Source organism: Palaemon carinicauda, chromosome 7 (genome assembly GCF_036898095.1).
Source record: "Palaemon carinicauda isolate YSFRI2023 chromosome 7, ASM3689809v2, whole genome shotgun sequence".
NCBI classification, from domain to species: Eukaryota; Metazoa; Arthropoda; class Malacostraca; order Decapoda; family Palaemonidae; genus Palaemon; species Palaemon carinicauda.
This window is the reverse complement of record NC_090731.1, coordinates 18425617-18439727: the sequence shown is the minus strand read 5'-3', so window position 1 is coordinate 18439727 and position 14111 is coordinate 18425617. Positions and strand designations below refer to the sequence as shown.

At 36.6% G+C, this 14111-nt stretch overlaps 2 protein-coding genes across 4 annotated transcripts in view; both read right to left on the bottom strand.

The window, feature by feature from the left end:
* Pabp2 (poly(A) binding protein nuclear 1) overlaps window positions 1-14111 on the bottom strand; it is an 81118-nt gene that overhangs the window by 44349 nt on the left and 22658 nt on the right. Inside the window, exon 2 of the mRNA XM_068376629.1 lies at window positions 356-503. Within this exon, the coding sequence (XP_068232730.1) occupies window positions 356-488 (133 nt within the window). The 5' untranslated portion in view covers window positions 489-503. The remainder of the gene's footprint in view (window positions 1-355; window positions 504-14111) is intronic.
* LOC137643888 (uncharacterized) overlaps window positions 6214-14111 on the bottom strand; it is a 113649-nt gene continuing 105751 nt past the window's right edge. For all 3 annotated transcript variants that reach the window (XM_068376628.1, XM_068376626.1, XM_068376627.1), the window contains exon 2: window positions 6214-13963. In XM_068376628.1, the coding sequence (XP_068232729.1) occupies window positions 8567-13792 (5226 nt within the window). In that variant the 5' untranslated portion in view covers window positions 13793-13963 and the 3' untranslated portion in view covers window positions 6214-8566. The remainder of the gene's footprint in view (window positions 13964-14111) is intronic.

Sequence of the window (14111 nt, the reverse complement as noted above, 5' to 3'; positions counted from 1 at the left end):
GAGCTGATAAGGAATAAAACAAATCAAATAACAAAAGCAAAAATTCAAATTAAAGGCAACCAAAAATACACCTTGTCTCTATCTTACATGAGCAATATCTTCACTATTCTCAATTGGTGGTTAGAAATTATCTAATAACAGGCTAAAATCAATGTAGTGATTTACATTTCACACAAATACATAAACAGGCTAATCTATGTATGACCAACATTTCTCACAATACAATCCTGTATTACTAGATTTCAACTTGCAGTTCAGCTACGATTTCCCCACCTTACGTGGAACACGGGTTAATATGAATACTTGCCAGGCAAGAGAAATCCACGTTTTCTTCTCTGATTTATGTGAATCTTACCTTTTATGGCTTCAAGTTCAGTTTCAATGGACTGGTCAGTGTCATTCAATTGCTGGTCCTCTTCGCCAGTAGCAGCAAAACTTTCTTCACCACCCTCAGCAGCATCACCTTCATATTGAAGCTCTTGTTCCATATCTCAGTTTTCGGACTGAAATGAAAAAAATAGCATATTTGCATTCAGTCACAACACTTTATTTGACAAAGATAAAAAGCACACATTTCACTGCATAACCTCAGCAATGATTATTAAATCCAGTGTATAAAAAAAATGCCTGCATTGTCCTGTATTGAATGCTAATATATAGACTATACAAAAACAAGCATAATAAAGATATACAGCCAAAGCATTATTCTAATATTTGGTAATCAAAATGCTTATAAAAGGCGGAGAAAATAAAAATTTTCTTAATAAGGAAAACAGCATAAGATATCTACACCAAAAGCAGCTTTCTTATTAGCCCACTTACAATCACGGCTAATATAACAAGTCACTGATTAAGAAAACACTAGATCAAAACCAATACCACATCATGCATTACCATAAAAAAAAGATTCATACTGCAAAAGGGTTCATAGTCAGTTTTACATTTCATTGAATTCTCGATAAATTACCAATTGTCTATGGAAATTTTCATCTGATTCAAGTACTCATATATGTTTTTATATAAGATACAGTTAATGATTTTCCATAAAGTAACATTTGCTTGGCAATTATCAGTGGTGTGGATGTAAGGAAGAAAAAGCATGTGTTCCATCACCTGAAAAAACAAGGAATGGTGAACAAAGAATATTCTCTTTATTCAGTCAATTAGTTTTCTTATACCTGATAATTTCTTCTCTTCTTGACATTCATTGAATCCCCCAAAACCTAACAAGCTAGTATGATATCCTCTTTCCTTTCTATCACTTTGGATGACTATAGTCCATTTATTTTAGCAAGGCAGATTTACACCGACTCATAGCGGTGCCCTTTTAGATCGGAAAGTTTCCTGATCGCTGATTGGTTAGACAAAATAATTCTAACCAATCAGCGATCAGCAAACTTTTCCAAGCTAAAAGGGCACCGCAGCAAGTCGGTGCAAATCTGCCTCGCTAAAAGAAATGGACTATAGATATTAGTTTAATCACCACATAATCTTCACTTTTGTCTATTGCTTTCTACCAAATTCCCATCTGGTGTATCTGCTTATTTTCTCTCACAGATTCCAAGGGATTCCTCATGAACTTCATCTGCTACAGTACTGTACTGTAATTCTATGTTTATTACCTAATTTTTATTGTTCCTCATATCTTATCAAATGTACGAACTAAAACAGCCTTCAAAATCTGACAATTTTTCAGAAGCTGCACACTGCACTACATTCCAACTTCTTAAAATCCCCTCCATTAGTGCCCATGGCTTTATCCTAGTATGTAATGAAACTGCTGTTATATCTGTGTGCTTTACTAGATGGCTACGTCTATTTGCCAGTAGTCCAGCTGTTTCCTTTCCCTTTATCCCTGCTGCTGCCATTCTTCTTACCTTCCTCGCAATACCTACCTAATAGTTCAGTTGATTGAATATAGGATTTAGGCATTAAGCCAAGTACTGGGGCATCAAAGGCCATTCAACGCTATATAACAAAAATCATTCAATCATATCTGTACACTCACACCCTTTAGTATCATTTTAACCTTTAATACAAATCGTAACACTTTCATACAATAAAACCTAATAGTTCAGTGTGACCCTAAATGAATGCAAACAGTGGAAAGTCACAGCACAGTACAGATCCAGATTCAACCAATCCTGTAACACGGCATCCACCTTCCATCCCAAAATAATCCAGAAATGCTGAAAAAGTCATCTCTCTTGTTTAGTGATATTCAAACCATTTCCTCATTTGGTCCTTCCCGCCAATTATTATTATTATTATTATTATTATTATTATTATTACTATCCAAGCTACAACCCTAATTGGAAAAGCAAGATGCTATAAGCCCAGGGGCTCCAATAGGGAAAAATAGCCCAGTGAGGAAAGGAAATAAGGAAATAAATAACTGAAGAGAACAAATTAACAATAAATCATTCTAAAAAAAAGTAATGTCAAAAGAGATATGTCATATATAAATTATTAACAACGTCAAAAACAAATATGTCATATATAAACTATAAAAAGACTCATGTCAGCCTGTTCAACCTAAAAACATTCGCTGCAAGTTTGAACTTTTTGAAGTTCTACTGATTCAACAACCCGATTAGGAAGATCATTAAGATCATTCCACAACTTGGTAACGGATGTTGCGACCAGTCATTTGGAAAAATCTGGTTTTTCCTCCTTGACTGATCAGTTAAGATGTTTGATTTCCCTGGGATTAAGCAATGAAGAGGGCCTAGTCCTTTCCAAGTTGTAGATGTTAACCCTTTTACCCCCAAAGGACATACTGGTACGTTTCACAAAACTCATCCCTTTAGCCCCATGGAAGTACCGGTACGTCCTTGCAAAAAAATGCTATAAAAATTTTTTTTTTCATATTTTTGATAATTTTTTGAGAAAATTCAGGCATTTTCCAAGAGAATGAGACCAACCTTACCTTTCTATGACAAAAATTAAGGCTGTTAGAGCAATTTAAAAAAAATATACTACAAAATGTGCTGGGGAAAAAATAACCCCTTGGGGGTTAAGGGTTGGAAATTTCCAAAGAGCCTGGGGGTAAAAGGGTCAATAACACTTCTCGTATATGAAAGACGGCTTTTGACGTGGTTCCCCTCATTCCCGGATATAAGCTGATGCGACCATGAACCTGAAACTAATGCCACTCACTTTCCTATGACCAGCAACTCTTGAAGAGTTGATTCTTCTGTCTTCCATTTCCTTGAAAGAAAGAGAAAGTCTTAAGAGTTGACCCTCACCCAATCTTTCAGCAAGTGGGATGAGGTACATCTAGAATCCCTCCTTACTCTTTTGTAACCAATGAGGATCATACTACCAACTCAACTGGTAAGTTGGTTCTTCATCAGTGGAACAGGAAGCACCTTCATCAAATATGCTTTTCCAATTCTAATATAGATATTGGGGAACTCATCTTTATGGGACCCAATGGAACAACCTTCTCTAAAGAAACTATGGTCATCAGCAGGTTCACCTACATCAAAACTGACATTGATTTCACACTCTCGAACTTTTCTAACAAAAGAGAACATCCTCTTTTCAGATGGAAAAACTCTAAAAGGAAGTCGTTATTATCACTGCTAAATATAAAACCCTCACTAGGAATCATGAGGAATCCTCTCAGAAGGAATCATAGGACTTTAAATGGACCAGGATTCCCAACTTTTCCCATAACACGAGTACTAACACTTGTCGATGCGAAATCCTTTCCCACTAGGTGCTGAAAAATAACCAGTCTTCCAGGTATAAAAGAACCCTGATATCTGGATATCATATTACTCATTATCATTTATTACCAGACAAGCTACAACCCTAGTTGAAAAAGCAGGAAGCTACATGCGTAAGGGATGTAATAAGAAAACCAGCCCTATGTGAAAAGGAAATAGAGAAGCAAACTATATATTAGTAATAAAAAATTAGAACATAGAAATTATTCAAAGATCAGTAAAAACATTGAAATAGATCAGTCACATATACATGAAATGAGCTGTATGTCAACCTATTCATCAGAAAAGCAATTGCAACAAATCTGAACTTATTGAAGTTCTACCAAAACGCCAGACAAGGAAGATGAATCCAACACCTGGAATACAACTTCTAGAATACTGCGTAGTATTGAACCTCATGATAGAGAAGGCAAGATTGTTAGACTTACATGCATACCTAATGCTACGTACAGGATGGTAGTCTGGAAAGACCTGACTCCAGAGGATGGTCAGAATTATGAAAAATTTTGTGCAACACGCACAAAGGAATAACAGAACGATGGTGATAGAGATTAATATCCATATCAGACATAAGCAAACTTCTATCCAGTAATTTAAAATGGGTCGTCAGCTGAAGACTGAGCAGAACAGCATTAAAGATCTTGTAGAATGAAACAATTAAAAAAACTTCAAGATAGATTGATCACTAAAAGTCTTTCTCAATGGCAATTTTTTACAAATGCATAAGAAACTTCCAGAATGAGTTTCTCCAAAGTAAATTGGCAATGAAGAATCACCCTTATAATTTTAACTGGGTTGTAGTATATAGTTAAGAAGAGACTTTGTCAATGTAAAGATCAGGATTTAGAGAAGCCACTGTCCTTGACCTTCTTACAATCAAGATGGGAGCCATAATCTTGGCTAAGACTTGTGAACAGTCCTGGGACCAAAATACACACTTAAATTGGTCAACTTTCAAGCGATTCACGAACCAAAGAAGTTTCCTTGAATTTAGATGGATATGAATGTGAAAGAACACATCTATGTGGGTCTACCAAAAACATCCAATCTCCTTTCCTTACAGGCCCAAGGATTGTCAAGGGTTTCTCCCTCAAAAATGTGGAGAGATCTTTAAACTTTTCTAGAACTTAAACAGCCAGAGCTGGTGTCCAACATCTCAACTTTGGGAACTAGAAATAAGTGCTTGTAAAAACCAGGAGCTATATCAAATAACTTCTAATACATTTTGCTCTAAAAGTATTACGATCTCCAAATCCAAAACATGGACATGATAGGCTAGAATTTGCCTCTGCCCAGACTCACTGATTTTTTTAGATTTAAAACAGGAAGCCATTAATAACATAGAACTATAGACCTCAGTAATGGCTGGCGTGGCATTATCAGTATCATCTTAACTGTAATTAACTAGCCCGGCCTTCTAAAATGCATTTCCCATTTACATTTGAAACTCTTAATCTGGTCTGCTACCATCTGAACATATTTTTCCATAAGGGCTTAAAACAATTACCCAATTCCAAATAGTCCTCAGCATGAGACCTACGCAATCAAATTTTGTAAGATTTTATACCATTTTAACAAAATTTTACGGGCTGCCCTAGTGCAAGAGCCCGTGTCTTGCTATAGGCAAGACATTCATAAACAAACAAATGAACAAACAATATTTGGCACACAAATAAAAAAAACTCACAGACCATGAAAAAGTAAATATACAGTATTTAGTTTCCTATACTGTACTCTTCTCTCGTTCTTTTCATATTATTGTAGCGTTAATACTACTGTACATATTAATACATAAAAAACTGATCTTCAGCCCTTTTTTTAATATCTGATCAACATATTCTAAAACTACAAAATAGAGGCAAGACACTTCATAACTAAATTACATGCTAATCCACCATTTTCCGAATTTGGAAAAAAAGTTTTCTTTGCAAAGTCTATAACTGGGTTACCAAAAATTTTCCGCTTACAAGTACGGCAGATTTTAACAAGATAATGTATTGCTGAATCTGTCAACAATCTCTCAAGTAGCTCTTTTTTTTTTAATTATCCCTTATGATAAAAATCACACTTTTTGCAAACCACCCACCTAAAAAGTTACAAAACAATGCAATTTAATTTTCTAATAGGCTAATCAAACATTCAATAAAAAGTGGCTTATTTATTCAATTGATATTTACGTTGATGTACATACATGGCAATAAAATCGGAAATGCATATACTGTTCAGTATACTATAATACCACAAAACATAGAAAATTTTTCATTTCCAAAGATATTCAAAGCAATCAGTGGAAATTACAATACTCATAAACTGTACAGCCGTTAATTTGTCAGCAGTCGCATGTAATTGGTTACCACAATACAGTACAGTAGTCTAAATACTTAGCCAAAACAATAATAAAATAGTTGATATTTTTTCTAACTTCATAATACATAGATACATTAGCACGAGAGAGAGAGAGAGAGAGAGAGAGAGAGAGAGAGGAGAGAGAGAGAGAGAGAGAGAGAGAGAGAGAGAGAGAGAGAGAGAGAGAGAGAGAGAGAGAGAGCGCACAACATATGTTTACTAAAACCTAGCACTGAAAAATGCTAATTTTAAATTACTGGCAATGATAAAAATCTCACTGAGAGAGAGAGAGAGAGAGAGAGAGAGAGAGAGAGAGAGAGAGAGAGAGAGAGAGAGAGAGAGAGAGAGAGAGAGAGAGCGCACAACATATGTTTACTAAAACCTAGCACTGAAAAATGCTAATTTTAAATTACTGGCAATGATAAAAATCTCACTATGTGTAATTACTGTAGTTCCAGCAAACTAGTGTCTCATTTCTATAGTCTCACAGAGCTCAACCAACAAATTTGTTCTCAAACAAAGAGATAAAAAGTAGTAGAAGAATTTGTAAGCTACGTAGGAAACTGAAGGTAAATTTATGAACAGAAAAAGACAACACAGCCAAGTGGAAGGTGGCTACGGAGTGAGGCTAACTGTCACAGTAATCCATACAGCACAACCACTACTCACGACATAAGTTTTTAATGAAATGAGTATTCCAGCAACCAGCAGACCTGACAGATAGGGACACAATACAGTAGAACAGTAGTGATCAACACTAGATTACATAAAATATAATTGTACTCTATGGTAGAATAACTAGCAGGTTACTGTATTTCGTTACATTTAAAAAAACCTACACCTAAACCTAAGAGCTGTTGGATAGCAATCTCTCTTTTTCCTACCCAAATCTAGCAAATCCTTGACTTTGGTACACAAAAGATGGCACAGATATGATTGGTAAGTTTGTGACGAAACATTTATTAGTAAAAAAGGGAAACTATTCAGGCAGCATAAACGAGATATAGTCACTGGCATACTTGAATACAAAACAGTAATTGGTGAGGAGAAATTATGGCAGTTTCCACATTCTTGAACAAGTAAGTTTTTATATATCTGGAAGGATGGATTTATTGAATATGGGTCATATGGTCCTGCACTGCACTGGGTAAGGAGGTACCTAGGATGTGGCGCAACTGAGAGAAATCACCCTCCCCCCTCCTTTCCACTGGTAAGTAAAAGCTTAAAGAATTTGGACCACAAAATAGGATAAAGGGAACGCAGAAAAAGTAAACATCTCGATGGTCTGCCCTATGGAAAATTGTAGAGGCCCTAAACAACACAGTTCATAATCAAAAGGACATATTTCATGTTCCCAAACCATCTTTAAAAACACACAACCCTTTGTTAAAAGTTGACATTTATATGGATATAAGAATTTCATTAACACTTTTTTAAAAGAAACTTGCAGCATCGAAGTCCAGCAACAATTAAGCTTATGAAACCTTCTCTAACATATTGCCCAAATATCCTGAAGTCCTAGATTGTCCAAATACCCTGAAGTCCTAAAGTGATTTTGTAACAGCTTCTATCATAAAAGTTTTGCTAGCTTGAAATTGAATATTTTTTACTTATAAATTACCTATTAAACCATATATAAGATAAAACAATTGTGTCATCTTCAATTTGACTATCTTTTGCTTATTAACTATTTATTCAACCATATATAGGATACGGCGTAAAGTTAAAAAAAGTATAATAAAGAGAGGTTCAGTTTGTCTTTTGCACAGGCTAACCTTACTTGACCCAGTGGCATAACCATGGCCGAACCCCGAGGCGAGAATGCAAATAGAATCTACAGTAACCAAAAGCAAATGATAACTCGACGGTAAATCCCTTGAAGAAAAAATTAATTTGGCTCTTCTTTAGTTTTTTATAATAAGAGCATTTAATATACTAAATTACATTTACAAAAATAATACAAGACTAGAGATAGGTCATTTTTACCAACTAGTTAGTCTAACTCCCTATCTACAAGCAATCAAGATTTGCCTTTAAATTTTTAATACATATAATGTATTCTTAAAACTTGCTGTAAAATTTTATTCCTTGGCATTTTCCTCTGTATACTGCATGCATTAATGTATAGGCATTCATTGCAAAATCTAGACACGAGGTATACTGTATGTACATGTGTATAGAATTGATAAGCAAGACTTGAGACTAACTTTAGAATGGTAATAAAAACTCATAAAATACAACATGGTACCTGCACCCATATGCAAATATGACTTTTAATCCTTCATTTAGCAAAAAAAAGGGAAAAAGCTTACTTAAAATACATAAATCCTTCAAATCATACATTACAAAAATACATTTCCTTCCGAACAATAAAGCTCTATAAAAATGAACCACATAGTTCAATGTACTGTACATTATTCAGGTACTGTTATCATCTTTTACGATACAATATTTAATAATATATTGAAACTCAATTCCCAATGATATCATTTAGCAGAAAGTAACACTCTACCCTCTTCTAACAATGTTCTTAATGTTTTCTGTGGGAGAACTTCCAATCTCACAAGAACACTTCTCAGACAAATCTCTTCTTTGCAAACATATTTTAATTCATCAGATGGACCGCTTATTCCCAATTCTCTTTTGTCCAAATGCCGAGATTCATCACTGATGACGCGTGCACTAGAAATTCTTTTCCTTTTTCTAGACTCTTTGCAAAGCTTCTCCGACCTCTTTTTGACCTGTTTACTACCCTGATTCGGATTACACTTAATTTTCTTTAAAATTATACGTGGTTTCTTTACGTGGGTAACGCCGCATCTACCAACACCCTTGGTCTGAGCAGCCTTCTTTTGTGATAACCCCCTTTGCTGTCCCTTCAAACATTTTACCACACGCTTCCCTCCTAATTTACCACTCGCAGTACTGGCCTTTTTGTGCCCCACTGACTTCTCTGAATTACTCTCCACTTTCAGCAGGCTGTCTTCCGATATCTTGTCCGACTTACTCTCCACTTTCAGCAGGCTGTCTTCCGATATCTTGTCTGACTTACTCTCCGCTTTCGGCAGGCTGTCTTCCGATATCTTGTCTGACTTACTCTCCGCTTTCAGCAGGCTGTGCTCCGACACCTTGCGGTTTTTTACATTACCGCTGTCAACTATTTGACCAGGATCACAGTTACTATCACCAGAACCGACCTCTGTGATCTTCCTTTTTAGTTCATTAGGAAAGTTTCCATTAACAAACTTTGTCTTGTTATCCCTCACTTTACTTGCTTCGTTTTCCCTTTGAATTTGTAACTTAGGTTCCACTACTTCTACCACACTCTCTTCGGTAAGCAATTGCTCAGAACAGCAGTTGCTATTATTGTCAACAAGAGGTTCTGATTCCTTCTTTTCTAGACACTTGCCCTGGAGCCCTTCAACATTCTCATCATGTTCCCCAAGCAATGAATCATGATTATACATGCTTGTACTGGGTTCACACATTTGATCACTTTTCCTTTTTTTGGATGTCTGTCTTCTTTTAGTACCCCCATCAAATGAATCTTCTGTGGCACCATTCAAAGGCATTGAAACTTTAGTGTTGCGTTTCAAATTTTTGTCATGTGTGATTTTCTGCTGAACTTGTGTTTCACCACTTCTCTTTCTCCTTTTAGAGTTAGGACTACACTCAGAACCTTTTTTCACATTCTCGTGCCCTAACGATGCAACTTCCTTTTCATCAAAGGATTCTTTGCTTGAATGTCCTGAATGAAGGTTTTCTCCAACTGATGGTGCTTGAGTACTGCTGCTCTCAATAACAGTATTTCTTTTTTTAGCAGTTTTTGATTTCAAAATGCTTCTGTTCGCTGTGCTTTTGGACACTGTTAACCTTTTCCCAGACATCTTTTTTGGCTTACTGGTTTTAAATTTTCCATCAAAATTCCTTGCACCAAGGAAAACCCAAAATTTTTCAAGAACTTGTTTCTTTGTTTGAAAGGAACCAGAATGCATATCTATCATGTGCATTTTGAATTCTTTACTAAGGGTTAAAACATCGCTCTCCTTCGTCAAGACATTAAAAAGTTCCGTGACCTGCTTTTCCACACAACCATATAGGTTGTTTACGAGTGCTTCCAAATGGCTTTTCTTTTCTCCCGCTTTCTCATGGAGGAGATCGGAACTTTTGCTCACTTCTCTTGGAAGCTCCAACCATATGCTTCCATTCACCCACAAGGGTTCAATCCATGGATGACGAACGTGAGTAGCAAAGTTTCTTTTCAAAATAGGATAAACACTTTTTTTAAACTCTAGCAAAAGCTTTGCAGGAATTTCTCCCAGGAGTTGGATCATAGTAATTCGACTTTCAAGCTCTTTTTCACTACAACTGCTGCACACTCCTTCGGGACCAACAAAAAACTGTAATATTCTCTCTTTAGACTCTGATGACTTATTCGGGTATTTCATTACCACTTCACGAACCCGGCTTTTCAGATGCTCGACACAAACCAATCTCATGGTGCGTGCATACACGTGTGCAAGTGACTGGTGTACTGTCCTTGATAAATCGCTTCCCCAAACCAAAGGGTTTTTTCTTCCATTCCTTACGATGTCATGCGTTTTTGAAAAAGTATCTTTCATGTGTAAGAAAAATAAATTGTATGCACTAACATTTTCATTCTTATGAATGAATACTGGGCCAATAAATAAAGGATGTTTCCCAGTAGGCACATGAATCACAGAGTAATTTGTATAGGTCAAGACAGTAACATTAAAGCCTTGGTCTTTGAACAGAGTTTTCACACCAAGAACAGAACGGGAGAATCTAGAGCAACAAAAGCGACATAAATCCAGAATCTGTTCTTCTGTATATAATATCAATGAATCTACTTCCCCTTTTTCATCATACCCTACATGGCGAACAAAATTACGTTTGATAAAATCTGGAATAGATATCGAATCTCCTAAGGACAAATTGTCTGTGTCACTTACAGAGTGAACAGAGTGCAGTTGTATGATATCCTCTTTTTCAGTGGCAACGTTTTTAGACAAGTTTTGACGAGAATCTAATGTCTGTTTATTTGCATTAGTACTTTCCCCTACAGACTCAAGACTTACTCCACCATCCATAACATATTCAACACAGGCTAAATTTGTTCCAAATGGAGCCACATGAGATGGCAATTTTGTTATCCAAGATATTTGTCTCTTGTATAATGTTGACTCTCTCCATGTTGATGTATGGCGATCAATCTCTAAAATGCTTTCGTGACTTGGTTGCGGTAACAATGGTATATTTTTCTTTGCGCAATAAAAACCACGCTTTTTAAATATTCGAACACAAGATGTTGACTCGGGTAATAAATAGTATATTTCGTGAGTGACTTCATTTCCCGAACACCAATCTTTGTCACTGCGAAGGTCTTTCACCCTTTCAATCCCTATAATGAAATATACATTCTTCTTTAATCCTGTTGGAATTTGTTCCACAAGTCTAGCATTACGCAATGCTTGCAAAAGTAACCATGGCGATAAAAACTTTCCCTCAGGTAGAGGCAAACCTTCAAGGCAAGCCAATTCACCTTCACCATGACCTCTATCAACAGCATTATGCTCACATTTGTTTGGAAGAAAGCCATTACCCTGTGATCCTAAATATTCTACACAAGCACAGGTAGGCACCACTGAACATAGAAACCCCGGAGCCCTAATTACCCATGTTATTCGTCTCCAAAGTCCGAAGGCTGAAGAGTGATTTCGATTAATTTCCAGTATGTTCCGTGATGACGGCTGTGGATGAAACAATTCATAGATCACATTGTCTCCCTTCCTTTTTCGTCTGTAATAAAGATCATCCTCTAAGTAACACCTTTCATGCGAACCATTCTCATCTACCACAAATGTTACAATAACAGAGTGACTAGTATACCACTGGCCAAACTCGTCTAAAGTTGGGCTTATTTCCCCCGTTTCTCTACAAAACAGATTAGAAGATTCATTGCATATAAAATACACATCTTCTTTGGCACCTTTCGGTATGAATGATGCACTTTTTCCCGATACTAAAGCTGCCAACAAGGAATTGATGTCTAAAAAGGTTCCTTCTGGCAATGGGAAGCCACATATCAAAGTAGACTCAAGAGGCAAGAAACTGCCACCTTCCATACCACAACTATCAGCCTCTTCCTCATGAATAGGACCTTCCAGGTTGCCAACGTATTCAACACAGACTGCCTGAGAAATGCTGGCATGCAAGGAAGAAGGTGCCTTTGTGATCGAGGTGATACGCTTTCGGAGACTGACTGGGGCTTTTGCCGAACCATAACTTCTCCTGACAATTAAAATCTCCTCCTCAATTGACCTTGGGACATTTTTTTTGCCCAAACTTAGCCTCTCAAATTCATTGTTTTCCTTGCGACAAAAAGTCTCGGACTTCTCGTGACAACCAACCCAGGCAAATTCATCCTCATAGCATTTTGAAAGAGGATTGCAACATTCATCCTTTTCATTCTTCTTTACAATATAATAGGCATTTTTTTTTACACCCCTTGGTATTTTAATTAATGAAGTATAAGATTGGAAGGCATGAATTATATTCTTCAAATCCAGAAATTTTCCAAACAGTAAAGGGGTACCATCTTTTAAGCTGTCATCTATTAAACTGGGGCTTTCATCTTCAGGACTGCACTTGGAACCAACATTGTCCTTATGCTTAGCTGATATGTCTGCATACAGCTGAGACAAATCTGTTTCATAAACTCGTGAATCACCCAATTCAAAAGCCCTCTCTACCTCCTCTCTATCAGCAACCCTATCAACTGGGATCAAGGAGGCTATAGAATTGGTACTACAGTTTGGACTGACATAAAAATAGAGAGGTTGTGTAACAAATTCATCTGGCTTGACACTTTCGCTTACATACACAGGTTCGTAAGGCAAATCTTGGGGGGTGCGGCTTTCTATGTCTGCTAAGTTCAACACAGGAATCTCATAATTGAGTACTTCACACGAGATGTTGTCATCTATGAAATTGCCATTTGCAGGGCCATTACAATTTTTCAAGTCATATGATTCACCGATATTTTCAACATGCAACTGTTCAAGATCTTGAGTATTTCCTGGTTCACAAAAAGCCCCGTCTTGTACTTCTTCAATATCTTCCTGTACCACATATTGATACGATTCAGTTTCACTTGGAGGTACTTCAGGTGAAGTACCCAAATACTCAACGCATGCAGTTTTGGGAAGCACAGGCCATATACGGATAGGCAATTTACTAATCCACGTAATTCGTTTTTTGTAATCTGAGCTTTCCGAGTGACAGAAATTTCTCGTGTGAATTTCAAGAATATCCTCATGAGATGGTTGGGGATCTAATGGAATAATTGTTTTTCGACCACCTGACAACTGAGGGAAGACATACAGTTTATCCTTGTAAGCAACTCTTTTCAAAGCATTATTTTGTAAGCATACATAGAGGCTCCGATGAACCGAACTGCCCGTTGCCCAAGTACAATCATCGGCAAAGTCTAAATCTAATCCCGAAGACTTACAAACGAAATACACATTATTCTTTATGCCAGTGGGAATATATGATAAAGCACTTTCACTATTACAACACAGGGCAGTAATGACATTTCTCAGATCAAGGGATTTTCCTTGAGGAAGTTCAGTTCCAAATCCAGACATCTCAAGGTCGAATGTGCCTGAGGTGGTAACAACAGCTGCCATTCTCCTTTCCTTTGGCTATCAGATTTCATTTCAAAACACTCTGGCTACGAAAACACCCCAACAAAACTCATACAAATTTTACGGAGCAGATCGTCAAATTTGAGGGTCTCTTCAATATGAAGGCCAGGAACGCATTTCAAGTTCTTTCTCAAGATGCAAGAACTCTGCAACCTGAAAATAAAATGACATAATTACACACTTTCCCTCTGGTTTTGCTGTATAAAGAGCTTATTGAGCACTGTGAATCGTTATACAGTATAGATCTTATTGGGCACCGTGGATATCAAAAAGTAATTTTTTTTTTCATTATCAATCTTTT